This window comes from Branchiostoma lanceolatum, chromosome 7, assembly GCF_035083965.1.
Source record: "Branchiostoma lanceolatum isolate klBraLanc5 chromosome 7, klBraLanc5.hap2, whole genome shotgun sequence".
Lineage (NCBI taxonomy): Eukaryota > Metazoa > Chordata > Leptocardii > Amphioxiformes > Branchiostomatidae > Branchiostoma > Branchiostoma lanceolatum.
This window is the reverse complement of record NC_089728.1, coordinates 1,986,356-2,001,009: the sequence shown is the minus strand read 5'-3', so window position 1 is coordinate 2,001,009 and position 14,654 is coordinate 1,986,356. Positions and strand designations below refer to the sequence as shown.

The 14,654-nt window shown below is 41.0% G+C and overlaps 1 protein-coding gene across 8 annotated transcripts in view; it reads left to right on the top strand.

Annotated features, from left to right (window-relative positions):
* The window catches only part of LOC136438531 (puratrophin-1-like), a 168,888-nt gene that overhangs the window by 124,048 nt on the left and 30,186 nt on the right, over positions 1-14,654 (top strand). For all 8 annotated transcript variants that reach the window (XM_066433347.1, XM_066433350.1, XM_066433345.1 and 5 more), the window contains exons 10-11: positions 2,284-2,422; positions 5,651-5,773. In XM_066433347.1, coding sequence (XP_066289444.1) covers positions 2,284-2,422; positions 5,651-5,773 — 262 coding nt within the window. The remainder of the gene's footprint in view (positions 1-2,283; positions 2,423-5,650; positions 5,774-14,654) is intronic.

Genomic DNA, 14,654 nt, shown 5'->3' with positions numbered 1-14,654 from the left:
AAAAGTGACATCTAATTCTAAATGTTGGGTACTGTATTGTGTGACTTTGCTACATTGTTACTGTTATTATGCTTTACTACTGATAGAGTCCATTCCGAGTCACCGCGCGGATGTTTGTTGCCATAGTTAAGAATCAATTACAAACCTTTGTAATGATTTGTAAATATATACTTAATAGTTTTGAAACATTTCGAACTTGTTCTTTGGATCTATAAATATATGCATTTATTCTTATTCAGTAGCCATTCAGTATTTGATATTCAAGCAGTGTACACTCCCCCAACTGCCACAACTCCGTGAATAGACCTGCTGTGTTGACCCAAATTAAGAATTCAATTTCTCTCTCATTCATGAGACAGTTTTCAGCAGTAGAGCAGCAATAACCACAAATCTCCGGGATTGATACAAATTTGAAATGTAGTAGATCTATCTGATACTGTGACATGTACAAATGTACAAGTACCTAAGTATGCTTTGATGTTCGTATTTTTCATTCTAATTCTATGACCCAAAAATGTCGTCATTAAACCTTACCTTTATAAGTCTTGAAATGTCAGCAATCTTAACATTTGTGTATGTATATACTTGTCTGAAGTCAAGCGAATGTTCAAACACTTAAAACAGTAGACACTCAAACTGCCAGTACTCGGTGAATAGACATGGCACGTTTTTGACCCAAATTAAGAAATCAATTTCTCTCCCATTCATGAGACAGTTTTCAGCAATAGACCAGTAATAACAATAAATCAGCCTGTCTCTCCAGGATTGATTATAACATCACAACGCCCCTCCCCCCTGAGGACGCCCAGTATTATGTGCCTGGCCTGGCAATAAACTCAGAATCAATGAACATTACTGCCAACATGTTGATTTATTAGATTCTGTTGGGTGACCTGTGGATTTTCAGGGCTTCTCCAATTATACAAAAAAGAGGATCTTTCTTTAGATCACCTGGCCATTGTATTAGCTAGGGACTCATTGAATGAATGTTCTTTACACACCCTTCTGCCTGCTACCGCAGAAACAGATCACTTGATAGATTTGGTAGATAAAGAACAAATTTTTGTACGTTTTGTGTGTTTTATTGTCTTGTAAATCGTACGTTAACATATTGCATCATATTTTGATTATGAAATCAAGGGTTACACCAATCCTATTTTGGTAGCTTTATGAGGAATAAAAGATGTTAAATTGGAGAGAGAGAGAGAGAGTACTGTCGCTCAGTGATCGGTCTAGTGGAAAGGAAGGCTCAATAAATGCACAGTTGGCAACTGCCCGTCTGTATTGTGACTTGGTGGTTCGTTTTTGTGCGAGATTGAATCCTCTGCTGCAACCCACAATCGGCCATTCATGCCTACTGTGTTACTTTTAATAAGGAACATGAGAAAAGGTATTATGTTATAAACTGAACTGAAAGTTTAAAAATGTAGCTTGAACCTTGAACGAGGACATATCATCTCGGGAGACAATGGATTCTTCTGCTTGATTAAGATACATTTCTAATTCTCTTGTCTTATTTTCTACACTGTTTCCATCGACCAGTACATAATATATTGTATGAAGAATAAACCATTAAGACCAGACAGTGACAGATGCCTTATACTTACAAGTCCATTGGGATTAATACTTTCATACCCATATAATACAAGATATTGCTGACATGAAAGAATGGATGGTATCAGTATATGTTTTTTTACAGAGGATCTCTGGATAGAATAACCAAAATCTGGGTGGATGAAACTTGTAGTCATACATATGATTTCTAGTTAGTTCCAGGGCTCTCAATTGTCGGCAGTGCTAGTAACTTTACTGTCGACAATAATGTGCACTTGTGCAGTAATCTCGCTATGTGCAAAGTGACGACATTAGATATCTTTGAATGTTATCAATTTGTAGTTTATTGCCCTCCAACAGCTGCATTATTCAATCAATGAATTTTGTTATGAAGTCCCCTGGGATAGAGTCACAGTTGCAGGTGTACAATGGAAAATATAGGTCACTGTGAACGAGAGAACCTGTGGGTTTATTGCTGAAGTGCCTGAATGTACGATGTTGATTTTGTTTTCCCCAGGGGCTCTCTGGACTATGTGACAGTTTGGGTTTGATAATAAGACTTAGATTTGTAGCCATGACTTTTTGTTTGCTTCACTTTCAGGGCTTGCTAGCAACAGTAGCACTAGTCAGTGACTTCAATGCAGTCGACATAAACTCACTGTATACATATATACAAAATGACAACGTTTAATATTGTCCATTGAAGTTTTATTGATTTGTCTTCCCCAGGGACTCGCTGGACTATGTGACGTACCTGTACAACTACTGCTCTGACATGGTGTCCAAACTCACGGCCTCTCCGGAGCAGAGGAGGGTACAGATGGAGCAGGGCAGGAAGCTCAAGGCCTTTGAGGACAGGTGTATACAGGTGAGCCTTGTGTTTAAGGAGTCTTGTCTGTAACATAGTATTTTGTAACATTGTGAGATGCTTAAAAAGCAGGGACAATGTCAGGAAAGTGAGGATTTCCAATTAGGATCTCCAGGTGTATATAGGTAAGCTGTGTGTCAAGTAGTCTTGTGTAGAACGTTCTGTAACATTGGGACATGCTTAAGGGATGGGCTAAGGGCTAAGTCACCAAATTTCAATTCAATCTTTCCAGCTATGACTCAGATTCTATCCCACCTGTAAATTTCGACCCGTAAAAATTAAAGCAAGGGTGGATGGATAGTATCCATGGAATCAAACTCGTCTCTTCTTTGAACTTGACTGATTTATATTTAGCGGACTTTGTTTTCTTACAATGTATGTATGCTTTGGATGGTAGACCTATAATGTTCCACCCTACATGCCCATAATACAAAAGCATGCATGATAAATGTACAAGTTTCTACGCTACATGTCCACAACATAAGAGGCAACAGTCACGGGATATTGTCGACCTTAGCCTTCCGCATACGTCAATCAACTTTACCCTGACTGAACTTGCAGGACACCACCCTGTTTCTGGGAATAGCGGCAGAACAAGGGATGCTAGATAACTGTTTACTTAAAATATTTAAAAACAATTCCTTAGAGATTAAGGAACCACATCCCTCTAGATGTCAAGGTCATTGGGAAGGATCACAGACCTGCTGAACTGTGACACCTGTTTCCCTTGTAGTCTTTCTTTGCGGTCCTTCCTTCCCTTTTGTTCCTTTTCAAGTTAAAGTTCAATCAAACAGCATTCTTGACAGCCCTTCCCTACCAAGGAGGTCTCTGCTGCCATCTTTTTTTACGTGTTAATGTTACTTAGTTCTGACTGTTCTATCATCAACAAAAATAACAAAAACGTTACATTGTAGAAATAGAAATTATACTGGAAGGCTTTGATCTCAGGAAGAAAGTGTTGAATTCAAAATAGTGTCAAGGATTTTTAGGGATTTTTCATCACAAAATAGGACCAGTATAGTAGAAAACTGGGGAATGACAATCATAGAATATTTCTGTGGAAGCAAATAGAAGCTTTGCCATCTCAGTCGGGGCAGAAGACGGAACAAGCATTTTCGTGGTGGTTTGAAGTTCTCAGTGAAGAAGTTACTGCGAAAACTGCAAACTTAAATGCATTTACAGTATCATAAGCCAGGGAATTAAATTCATGTAGCGTACATCACATGGAATGTTTCCGGGAAAGCGAAAGGAAGCTCTCCTCCTGTCTCTTTCTTATTCCCCTCACGCCCGCACACTGCAGGAAGGTAATGATGTTCAATCAAGCTTTTGCTTCCCAAGCAAACTCGGGGCTCAATTGCCAGGCTCGTGACGGTAACGAGCTCGTGACGGTAACGAGATTGTGAAACGTGTCGCGCAGATTCAAACAATCTCATTACCTCCGTAGATGTCCCATCTCGTGTGCGGAATTAGGAAATGAAACAGGTTGTCACGCTGTGTTTGGGATGCAGCATTTTGTCTCTTAGTGTCGGGGCTGGTCCATGAAAAAACAATGGGGAAGGATGGGAGGGGGATGATAGTTAGTAAGATTAAGAATACCTATAATATTTTTATTATCTTAACTCTTTTTAGTAGGATGCAACAATTATAACAGTTTCCGTGTATTTTTTTTACGAGCATCATTGTTATGGATGATAACAGTTCCTGTGTATTTTTGTTTTACGAGGATGAAACAATTGTAACAGTTTTTGTGTGATTACATTTCAATTCTTGCTTGTGAGTTGTCTTATTTCTTGCCAGTGACACTTTTTGATCAGTTTGGCTTCTGGTTCAATAGGTCTTCGGATTAAAAAAACAGTATGGTACACAGTCCACTATCACTCCCCCCTCCTCACATCATTGTGGACGAGCCCTGAGTACATATCTGTATGTAATGCATCCATCGAGCCTTGCCTGTACCCGCCGGGTGCAAGGTTGAATAACTAAAACGCCATCAGACGTTCGGATACCCATTTGGAAGGAGGAGGGATTGCATCACGCATGCTTGGTCGCTTCGCCGCTGACTCATACGGCTTTAGAATGGACGTGACTTATCGCACGATCCGGGGACGGCATTGCAAGATTTCTCATGCTTTTGGACTGTCGTGTCCTCTTCGTATGTGATGAAGTCATTTTGGGGCAAAACGAGGGATGTTGCGTATTTTTATTGGCAGAATTTCAAGGTGAGATTTGACTGTCTTGACCCTGCTTTAGGTGGATTGTTCGGAAGGATGGTTTTGTGTATCGTCTAATGTGTTCACGGCTGTAGCATGTTTATCTGCATTTTCATCTGTGGCTTCTGTTCAAGACTCCAGCGATGATGTATGCCTCAATTGTCCTGAGAAGGAGCATCCGTCGTTATGTGGGGTGTCAGTGATATCTCTGGTCATGTTTATTAGGGAAATCATTTTCAAAATTTCAGGGGCTCCGCATACACATATGCGGCTGTACGTTTCAACACGTCACCGATGTACAGCCATGTTTCGCAGAAACAGCCATGTTTAACTTTCTGTTAAAATGTAAAGGTTATAGATGTTATAGATGACTCCAGATTTCTAGAGCTAGTGTAGTCTAATTATCTTTATAATCGACCTAGCCACACAAATTTATTTTCTAGTTTCTCAACATTTTATAACAAGGACAGAATGAAAACAGAGGGCTGAGAGAAAAACTGAAACAGTGTTTACCAAGGAACATGCTTTTTCCTTTGATATGTTGATGATATTCTAGAGAAACATTGTTTTATCAAATCCGAGAACCGGCAAAGTAGACTGGTGTGGCCAAACTGTGAGTTGATATAGCTGCATGAATGCTGCTACATGTAGCTATGGCGGCTGGCTCGAATCCAAAATGACCAGACCACTGCTCCAATCCATTCCAGTCTGTCTCCTATTGATCTGGTGTGGTACATGTAGAAAGGCAGCCAGGAGTTTATTCCAGCGGAATGGTAATCGTGAGGTTGGGAAGCGACCAATCTGGGAGATGGTGGGAAAGGGTCTTGGTCCTCCCACCGTGAGGAGATTTTGAAAATGTGAGGTAAAAAGTTGGTATTATAAGGGTTCCGAAAGGGAGAGAGCCTGTACATATTCTTTCCGCAGGACAAGGGTTAATGACTGAACGAACGAGCCATATATAGTGTAAGATAGACTTGATCAAAGCACCTTTTCTCACCTGCCTGTTTGTCGTCTCCAGGTGTTGTCTTGGGTGCAGAATGAGGGTGAGGTGAGGCTAGAGCGCCTCTCTGAGCCGGGCGACTCGCTAGACGCCATCAAGAACACCACCAAGGAGTTCGAGAGGTTCTACTATCAAGCAATGGTGAGTGCCAGATGTCTATTGTGTATCCTTACCGTAAATCCCCTATTTACGTACGCACTTTAAAAACTTTCCAAGTTGCAAGCAGGTGCTCCAGGCTGACGCCAAAGTTGGGGTGCGTACGTTAGGAGGGGTTCTTCCTCGGAAAAATCGCATATCAGCATGAGAGTACAATCAATCAGTAATAAAGAATAAATAATACATATATTTGAATTGTTTGATATTTTCTGCCCAGAAACATTTTCTCAGTAACCCTCTAAGTTGGTAAACATCATCAGAAGGATGATCATGTCAACCACTATCCACCGAAATGGTGGAGAGGGGGTGCGTACGTTAGAAGGGTTTTCCCCTGAACGTTTCAACTCACTGAGTCAGGCCCGCAATCATCCCCAAATCGGGGGTGTGTACGTTAGGAGGGATGCGTACGTAAATAAGAATTTTACGGTAATCTCCATGAATATACTATGGTGGATTGTAATGTTTTCTTGGTGCTGATGCCAGGGTTTCTCTGACAGCAACTCACCCTAACTGTAAGAGTTTATTTTGTAGTTAGAATTGTATGATACATTAGCCTTGTACTATTGTTGATTTAATGCCATACATTGTGCCATTTACAATTGTTGAGCAATAAAGTTCAGTCACGTCAGAAAAACTTTACCGTCCACCCTAATATCTGCTTGGAGGTGAATTTCTCTTAAAGGCACCCAGAGCATTTTATGAGACTTGAAAAGATTCTAGTTGCTGTAATCTTTATGACATTAAATGCCACTGTTTACCACATTTGCGTGCAGATTTCTTATCAAAAGTGCTCAAAAGCGACACAAAAAATAAGCTACATGGTGATCTTTTGGTTTCACGCGCTTAGTGTAAATAGACCGATACCATAGCCCCGCCCACCTCCATCAAAACATAGAAATGCAAAATTAAAGCATAAAAATGCAAATATTTGACGGACATTCAGTCACTCTCTCATTGGTCGAACCGCTAATTGTGATGGACAGTCAGGATCAGTCTATTAGGGCTTGAATTTTTTATCAGTTCTCACCACACAACGACATCGTATCTTTGCTCATTTAAGTCGATATGTTATGGTATGGTGTTATTGTACATGTGTGCATTATGTGTAGGAATGACTACAAATTGGAATTTTCTAGATTAAAGTTTCAAGCCTCATAAAATGCTCTGGATGCCTTTAAGTGAACTAAGGAGATATTGAAAATGTTTGTAATGTTTTCATGAAGTTCTGCACTGAGATGAAAGTTAAGATTCTTCTCACACCTTCCGGTGTATAGGGCGGTGCCCATCTCCATTTCTACAGCCCTTGGGCCAGGCGTCCTCCGGTTATTTATAGTTCACCCCAATTTTCTTCAATAATCCATTGACAACTTATCAAATTTGTATAGCCCAATTTTCTGAAGCACAGGTAGGAGAGAGAGCTATGCTGCCTTGGGGGGAGGTCCATGCTTGAGGGCAATACTTCCCTCTCTTGGTTATGAAAGTGTTTAGCCTGAGGTCATTTCGACCCTCCGCGTGAAACTCTAATCACGTTCCTACTAAGGTCTCTCTGACCTTCATAACGTTTAACATGTACGCGTGTGACCTCCGGCGATGACCTCAATTTTGAAGTTGAGTGTCATCATTTTCTTTCAGCTCGCGGTGTCAAACTAATCTCAGTGCTCTTCTACCGTAAATGTATAATTCATACACCGAACGACAGCATCACCAAGACGTATCACTGTAGCTTTCTTCCCGAAATTAGGCCATAAATTTCCTCTGTTGTTCGCCGTGTTTTTGACATTAACGTGAGGGCTTTTAACTTTTATGGCACCACGGAAGCACGTCAGGCTTGAAATTGAAAAGAGAATAGAGAGCACATAAATTTGGAAAGTAGGCTTTTGGGTCAATGTGTTCTTTCGGAGCTTAAGCCAGAATTATGGTTTTGACTTGTTTTCAAGTCCTGCCAGTTGAGAGCATCATCTCTTTCAATTCTTCTTGGTCTTAGAAGAAGCCCTCCTCAAGTCTGCCTATTCTTTATTCTTTATCTAGTGAAAACAAAAACCTAAATTTGTAATATCCAGGACTCAAGGAGGAAGAGAGAGACTGGCTTCGTTGTACCTAATTTTGAAAAAAGCAGCCTTTGTGTTAAAAGAGGGGTGAACACGAAAGAACGGCAGCTAGGAAACTAGATCAAATTTAGTTGACTTGCTCGCAATATTTGTCACCAGAATCGACTTGTTTTGACAGACACACACCCTTTGTCCCAACCTCTAGGTGCTTACTGCCAGGTCACATTGACCTATTTTCGTCCTATTGACTCTTTTACAAGTCATTAACGATCGTCGTCCAATTAACCACATGCTTGGCTGGGCTGCTGACAAGAGTTTTTTTATCCACAAAGCTTTTCCCATGAATGCTTGCAGCGGGCATAGTCAAACCTTTTTGTGTGGATGCTGGAGTAGTAACAAGAAACATGACAGATGAAGGTTTCTGTCAATAGGTTGTCTAAGATGCCTGCAAGTGTCTTCTCTCAAATTTCCAGGTTGTTCTTATTCTGCCATGTCATTTTAAGAAGTCTGACAAGATGTTTGGTTAATTAAGATGTTGTTGAAACCCTTCTTGTAGATGTTGAAGATGTAACTGGAGACCTGACAAGTTTCTGAAGACTTGCTTGCTAAGATGCCCGCGCTATTTTCTTCACACAGATTTTCCAGGTCTTTCTCATCCTGCCCTGTCATTTTAAGATGTTTGACAATATGTTTTGTTTAGATGTTATTTGGATTCTTGTGGATGTTGTATAAGTAACTTGAAACCTAACAGACTAAGGCTTCTGGGACTACAGGTTTTCTCGCTGGTCTTGTTCACAAGTTTGACAAGATGTTTTGTTGAGAAATTATTGGACACTTATGAGATTTAACAGGAAATTTGACAGATGAACGCATCATGAATGTTATGATGGATATGTGTGCTAAGATGCCTGCTACCGGACAGCATTTTTTTCATGCCGAGTTTTCTGATTTTCCATCATCAAAGTTCTGATCGTGCACCACAAATGTCATGTTTTTCTTCACAGAAAAGCATCTAACTGCAAGCAAACATCACTGAAGTTAAAAAAAATACTGGTATCCTACATTTCTGGAACTTGTTACATCAAAAGGAATCCAGCTTGCAGTCTTTTTCATCTCAGCATTGCCAACTCCCATGGCTATAGCCTTTAGATGTAGGCCATGTTTACACAATCTGGTTCAGTCAACCTCCGACACTTAGGAATTACTTACATACAAATGTCCTGTCTGTCATTTTCACCTGGGAGTATAGGTCCCTTCATGGAATGCTGAGCTCGGTCCTGTAGGCTGGGGCTAATAATAGCACCGCTTGTGTTCGCCTGTCCCAGGTAAACTGGCTTGGCAAACACCTGTCAGGTAACGCCATCACTCTGCGCAACACAAGAACACCTGGATGATCAATGAAGCTTGATTTCTTGCTACGCTAAATATAGAGTGTCCAGCCTCTTCAGGAAGATAGAATTTGGTCAGCCTTCCAACTTCGTTTGAAATTTTTACCTCTGGTGAAATCGAAGGTGTTGTTTTTGGTCTGTGTGTTTGTCTTGATGTGTGTCTGTTGTTATTCGAATATTGTAGAGTGACAGGATGGGAAAGTTGGCTTGGTCAGGACAGGGCCCAAGGTTATTCTCTGCAGGCTGGTTTAGTTTTTGCATGATGCACGTGTGAAAGTTGCATTTCAAACTTCAGTTGTTCAGTTTATTCAATCTAAGAAATTTGGTAGTAATTATTACAGATAATTTAAAAATCTTATATCTCAATGAAACCTGTATTGGTTGTCAGTAGAAAAAAAAGCCCAGTAGAGTTTCCTGACATGTGTGAAATCTACAGGTGTAAAACGCACAGGTGTACTTCCCTGCCACCCAGACCACATCCTTGCTCAGTTCTCACCTGAGAGAGGAAGCCAGGGGGGCACTAGACCTGGGGGAAGGAGACTGGCTCAAGACACACCTACTCACCTGTCCTAATGGCTTCCTCCGCTTTACTTCCAGAACTCGTTAGGGTCTTATTCCTCAAATTCCTGTGAATTGTCTTCAAGCTGAAGTACAACTGAAAGGTGTAATTTGCCTTCCTCTTACTTCTAACCAGCTGCATAAAGAGATTACCAGGAAACCACCTTAAAGGAAGTGGTCACTTTGTTGGACACACCTGTCCTAATGTCCTCTGGTAAAGATTTTAAGGAAGTTTGCGCTGGTAGGCCCCGCTACTTTGTCAATTAATCCGGAGAAGACACAGGTTAATTCTTGAGTTACATGTACAAAAGAATTTTGTGTGATTTGTAGTACACTACCCCCCCCCCCCCCTGCAGTCCCACACAAGACACCTACAAAATGAGCCAATGTGTCTGAATGGCCCAAAAATGATTGCATCATCTTGGTGTAAAACATCCCACCACAAACCTGGATTTGGTTTCGGCACTCTCATCAGAATATTCCCATTAGAATATTCCGGTCTGCTGAGCCTGTATCATCTGTGAAATCAGGTTTGCCCTAAGTGCCCCCGGACTTGTCAGGTGTTGCACTCAGCATCTTGAAGATGCTATGGAGTGGTTCTTGAAGTGTGCTTGAAGTCTCTGTTTATAGAGGGGACAGCTAAGCAGTGAGGAAAGAAACGAAGTGAAAACTTTGTTGTTGTTGGAAATATCACTGGTTTCTTATATCAAGGATGTTGTATCTCCATATAACATCCTTATATTACTAATTATTAGCTGATTTTTTTTTAGTACAGAATTGATCAATGTACAAAATTATCAATGTCTTAATCACATTTAGATAATTTTGTAAGGTAGTTCTTGTACATGGTTTAACATAGATATATTTATAACATTCCGTCCAAACAATAGTGTATTATCTTTATTCAGGATAGTTATGAAACTTTCTCTTGATTGAAAAACAAGCGGTAATTATGAATTAATAGATAGATAAATTAATTCAAACAGCAACGGTTGATGATTAAAAGAACATTGTCTTGTTCTATTTTTCCGTCAAATGTTATGTTTGTCGCAGGTATATTCCCGCACTTTGCTCAGTCAAGACATACATGTCGAACTGTTGGTTCTAATGTTTGTTCCAACATTGTACAACAAAGGAGAGAAAACAGAGGCCAGAAGTCGCCAATGTAGATGGAGTAGAAGTCATGTTGTGTACAGATTAAAGTAAACCTTTGCACCTGCAAACTTCCTGTTTGAATGGACTGGTCCATGTGCTATTTTATTTGGGGGCATAAACGATAAAGGGCATACTGTATATTGTGTATAGCAAGTTGGTTGGTTGGTTGGTTGGTTGGTTAGTTATATTCTAGTTTGCAAACAAGATGAGCATAAAACAATTGAATTTTGGATCATTCATTGTGTGATTGGAAGCAAAAAAGTACTTTCAGTGGTGCCTCAAAAAAGTAGCCAGGGTGCCATCCTAGATAACTACCGGGGCTCTTGCGTTCCTTACCCTAATGCTCTCAAATGCTTGCCCGATTATTTATGTCAAACATATGCAATTCTTGCCAAGCCTGACTGTCAAGGTTGGTGAAGGGAGAGCCTAACTAGGATGATACTGGATATATGTTGATTTTTTTTTTAACAGATGGTGCTTTCATCCTTCTCCTCTTTAGGTGGGTTTAGATTACAACCCTTTGAAGGAATTTCGGTTGTTGTCATTTCTAGCATGAACTGCATGACTTCTGTTTATTTTAAGTGATGGATGACCATGTGCTCATGAATAATGACTCTCCGAAACCTTCAGCTGGAAAAGAAAATGAGTTCCCACGATATTCAGGTTCATTGACCTCCTGTTTCAGTAACTCAGGGTTGTTCCTTCTTTGGACTCATGGCGTAGAATGAAGACTTTCAATGGCCAAATAACCTCCCGACAAAAGCCCTTCTATGGCGGCTGATTTTCATAAGAAAACATGGTGCTTTATGTGGGCTATTTTCGTCCCATGCTGCATGACCCTCTTTCTTCATAAGGGTTTATTTTTAGCTTCCATCCTTTCTCCCTCCCCCCATCCCTGTTTGTGAACCTTTTCTCCCCAATTTCATGCTCGAAGCTTTGCAGAATCCACCCCAACGTGCTCCCTAGACTCCCTTGACCCTCCTGGCTGTGGGGTCAGGCCCTCTGTACAGACCCTTTGTTCACAACCCTCCGCCTGTGGGGAATGGGAAATATGTGCAGGGGCGACCCCCAGCACTTTGAGTCAGCTGAGTTCGTGCTGTGGCCATTTCATGGCAAGTTTCCTTGCATTCAGGTAGTCTGTGGGTGTCCACCCACAACATATACCCTTTCCTTAGCATGAAAGTTCATCTGTGTTGGTAGAATTCATTATCTACCCTTTCCGATGCTCTCTGTGTTCAGCACAATGCATGCCCGCTTAGTTGGCGTCGCCCTCCACGCTTTCGGTTCCCGGCGACAGCGAAGAAGGCACAGCGACCCGATCCTGGCCATCGTAAGTGATACGTCCTTTTCTATATTTGTTTGACTTTGACTGTCTGACACCCAAACTGTTCGTCTGACATTGAAATTGTTGGCACAGTGGACGAACAGTCCTACCTCCCTCTGTAAATTCATCATTGTCTGACTCTGATTTTGAGCCAGAAAACTCAAAGGCAACCGGATGAAATTTACTAACAAGTTTTGATTCAGAGATGTAAGTAATAATGAAATGATCGGATGCGTATGTTAACGGTAATAGAAACGGTGTACACACCTCTATAGATTCATTGCTGTCTGACGTACATTGATCGAGTAAAAAAACACAAGTGCAACAGGATGAAAATGACAAATGTTTTATTCAGCGATATGCGTAATAAGAAAATGATGGGATGCGAATGTTAACGGAAATGGAAACAGTATCTGTACTTCTAACAAAAGATTGGCGCAAATGCGTGAAGCCATTACGCAACTGAATCTGTGTGACAAGCTATAACGAAAGTAAACTTGTGGAGGGAAAGAATGGGAGACTGAATGAGATTGGGATCGTTAGTTGCAGGACGGAAGTATCAGTTTGCTCAGGTGCCAGGCCGATGGTCTGTTTCTAAAGAAGAGGTGGTTCTTGTGCCATTTTGGTCCTAAGGTCAAATGTCAGCCTGGCTTTTAGTAGCCTATGGACAGGCCTGGACAGGGACTGGCTCCCGTTGTCATGGTAATTTTGCACAAATGTCAGGGTGCGTCACAGGCCATGTTGGCGTCTTCATTAACTCAGTTTGTTAGGAAAGCAACTGAAGACCAGTCGATGCTGGGTGTCTTCGGTGTGTTGCTACCTTTCAAGTTTGGTCAAGTTTTTCGTTCTATCTGCAACGTCGGTCGGATGTATATTCGAACAGTTTTCACCTTGCTGTTCATTGATGAGGCGTAAGTTCACCCATGGAACATTGGTATATTTTCTTGTCCGTTTTTTCCTTTTGTTGTGCTGCTATATGATGTGCGGTATGGAAAATTGCCTTGGACGTACCATAGGCTTGTGTTCACATATGGAATTGAAGATGACATGATGGCTGCGATTTTTTACATGGAAGAAGCTATTCTGTGTTACATTATTTGTAGATCATTGTAGGAAATTTGTATGTCTGATTGTAGCATGTACCCAGGACAGTTGTCAGAGCAGATGTTTGTTCTGTCCGCTGTGATTTTCCCCATAGAAGAAGCTATGCTGTGTTACATTTGTAAGATGTGGTAGGAAATTTGTACGTCTAATTGTAGCATAACCTCAGGACAGTTGTCAGTGCAGATGTATCTCCTGTGTGTGTGTGTGTGTGTGTGTGCGCGCAAAGTCTGTGAATAGACTCTTGGCCGGACAGCGACACACACAGAGCCGGGGGCGTGTTTGTACAAGTTCCATCTCTATGTGCTGTATCTAACCCTGCCCAGTCTGGACTCAAACCTGCCTTCCGGTCACTACTTTGTTCTGAACATTCCTCCGGCCTCCCCATGCTAATGTGTGGGGATCAGGGCTACATGGATGGTAGCAAGCAGGGACATGTCAGCATGCTCTAGCCTGAGGTACCAGTGTCGTCATCATCATGATAGAAGTAGACGATATGTAGAAAGATAAGGAAGTTATTCAGGTGGACTACTTCAAAAGTAGGAATGTTTCAATACTCTTTTTTGGGACAGATTATTACACAAGCGTCAGGTCTAACTACTACATGGATCCATGGTAGATAGCAAGCAGAGGCATGTACTGGGCAAATTACTGGCCTAAGGTATATTCAGTATCAATATGATATCTATAACGAGAGTACTCAGGTGGGTTACTTCAAAGGTGGGAGTGTTTGGAAACTTTGGTTTTGGACAAATTATTTCACAAGCTTCAGGTCTAATAACAACATGCATGTTAGATAGTAAGCAGGACATGTCAGTTTATACAGCCTGAAGCTGTCTGGATATCTCTGGAAGCAAAAGATGTCATTAAGGTGTTCATCTTCAAAGTAAAAATGTCGGTCACTTCTTTGTTCTGAACAATCCCCTTCACACTGATAGTGGAGACCATGTGTATGAGAGCAAGCAGCATACTTTGGCCTGAGGTGTCTTCATCACCATCATCAAGATGATATCATCATATCTTAGAAAGATAAGAAAAGTATTCAGGTGATCTACTTCAAACGAAGGAATGTCAGGATCATGTTTCAAAACTTTGGTCTGGGACCGGTTTTCAGAAGAAGTTCAGGTCTGATAACTACATACATGGAAGATAGCAATCAGGGACATGTCAGGATATTATTTTCTGAGGTATCTTCATCATCAAGGTGATATATATATCTAAGAAAGATAAGGAAAGTATTCAGGTTGCCTGCTTCAAAGGTAAGACATGTGTCATTAAGATGTTTAACTTCA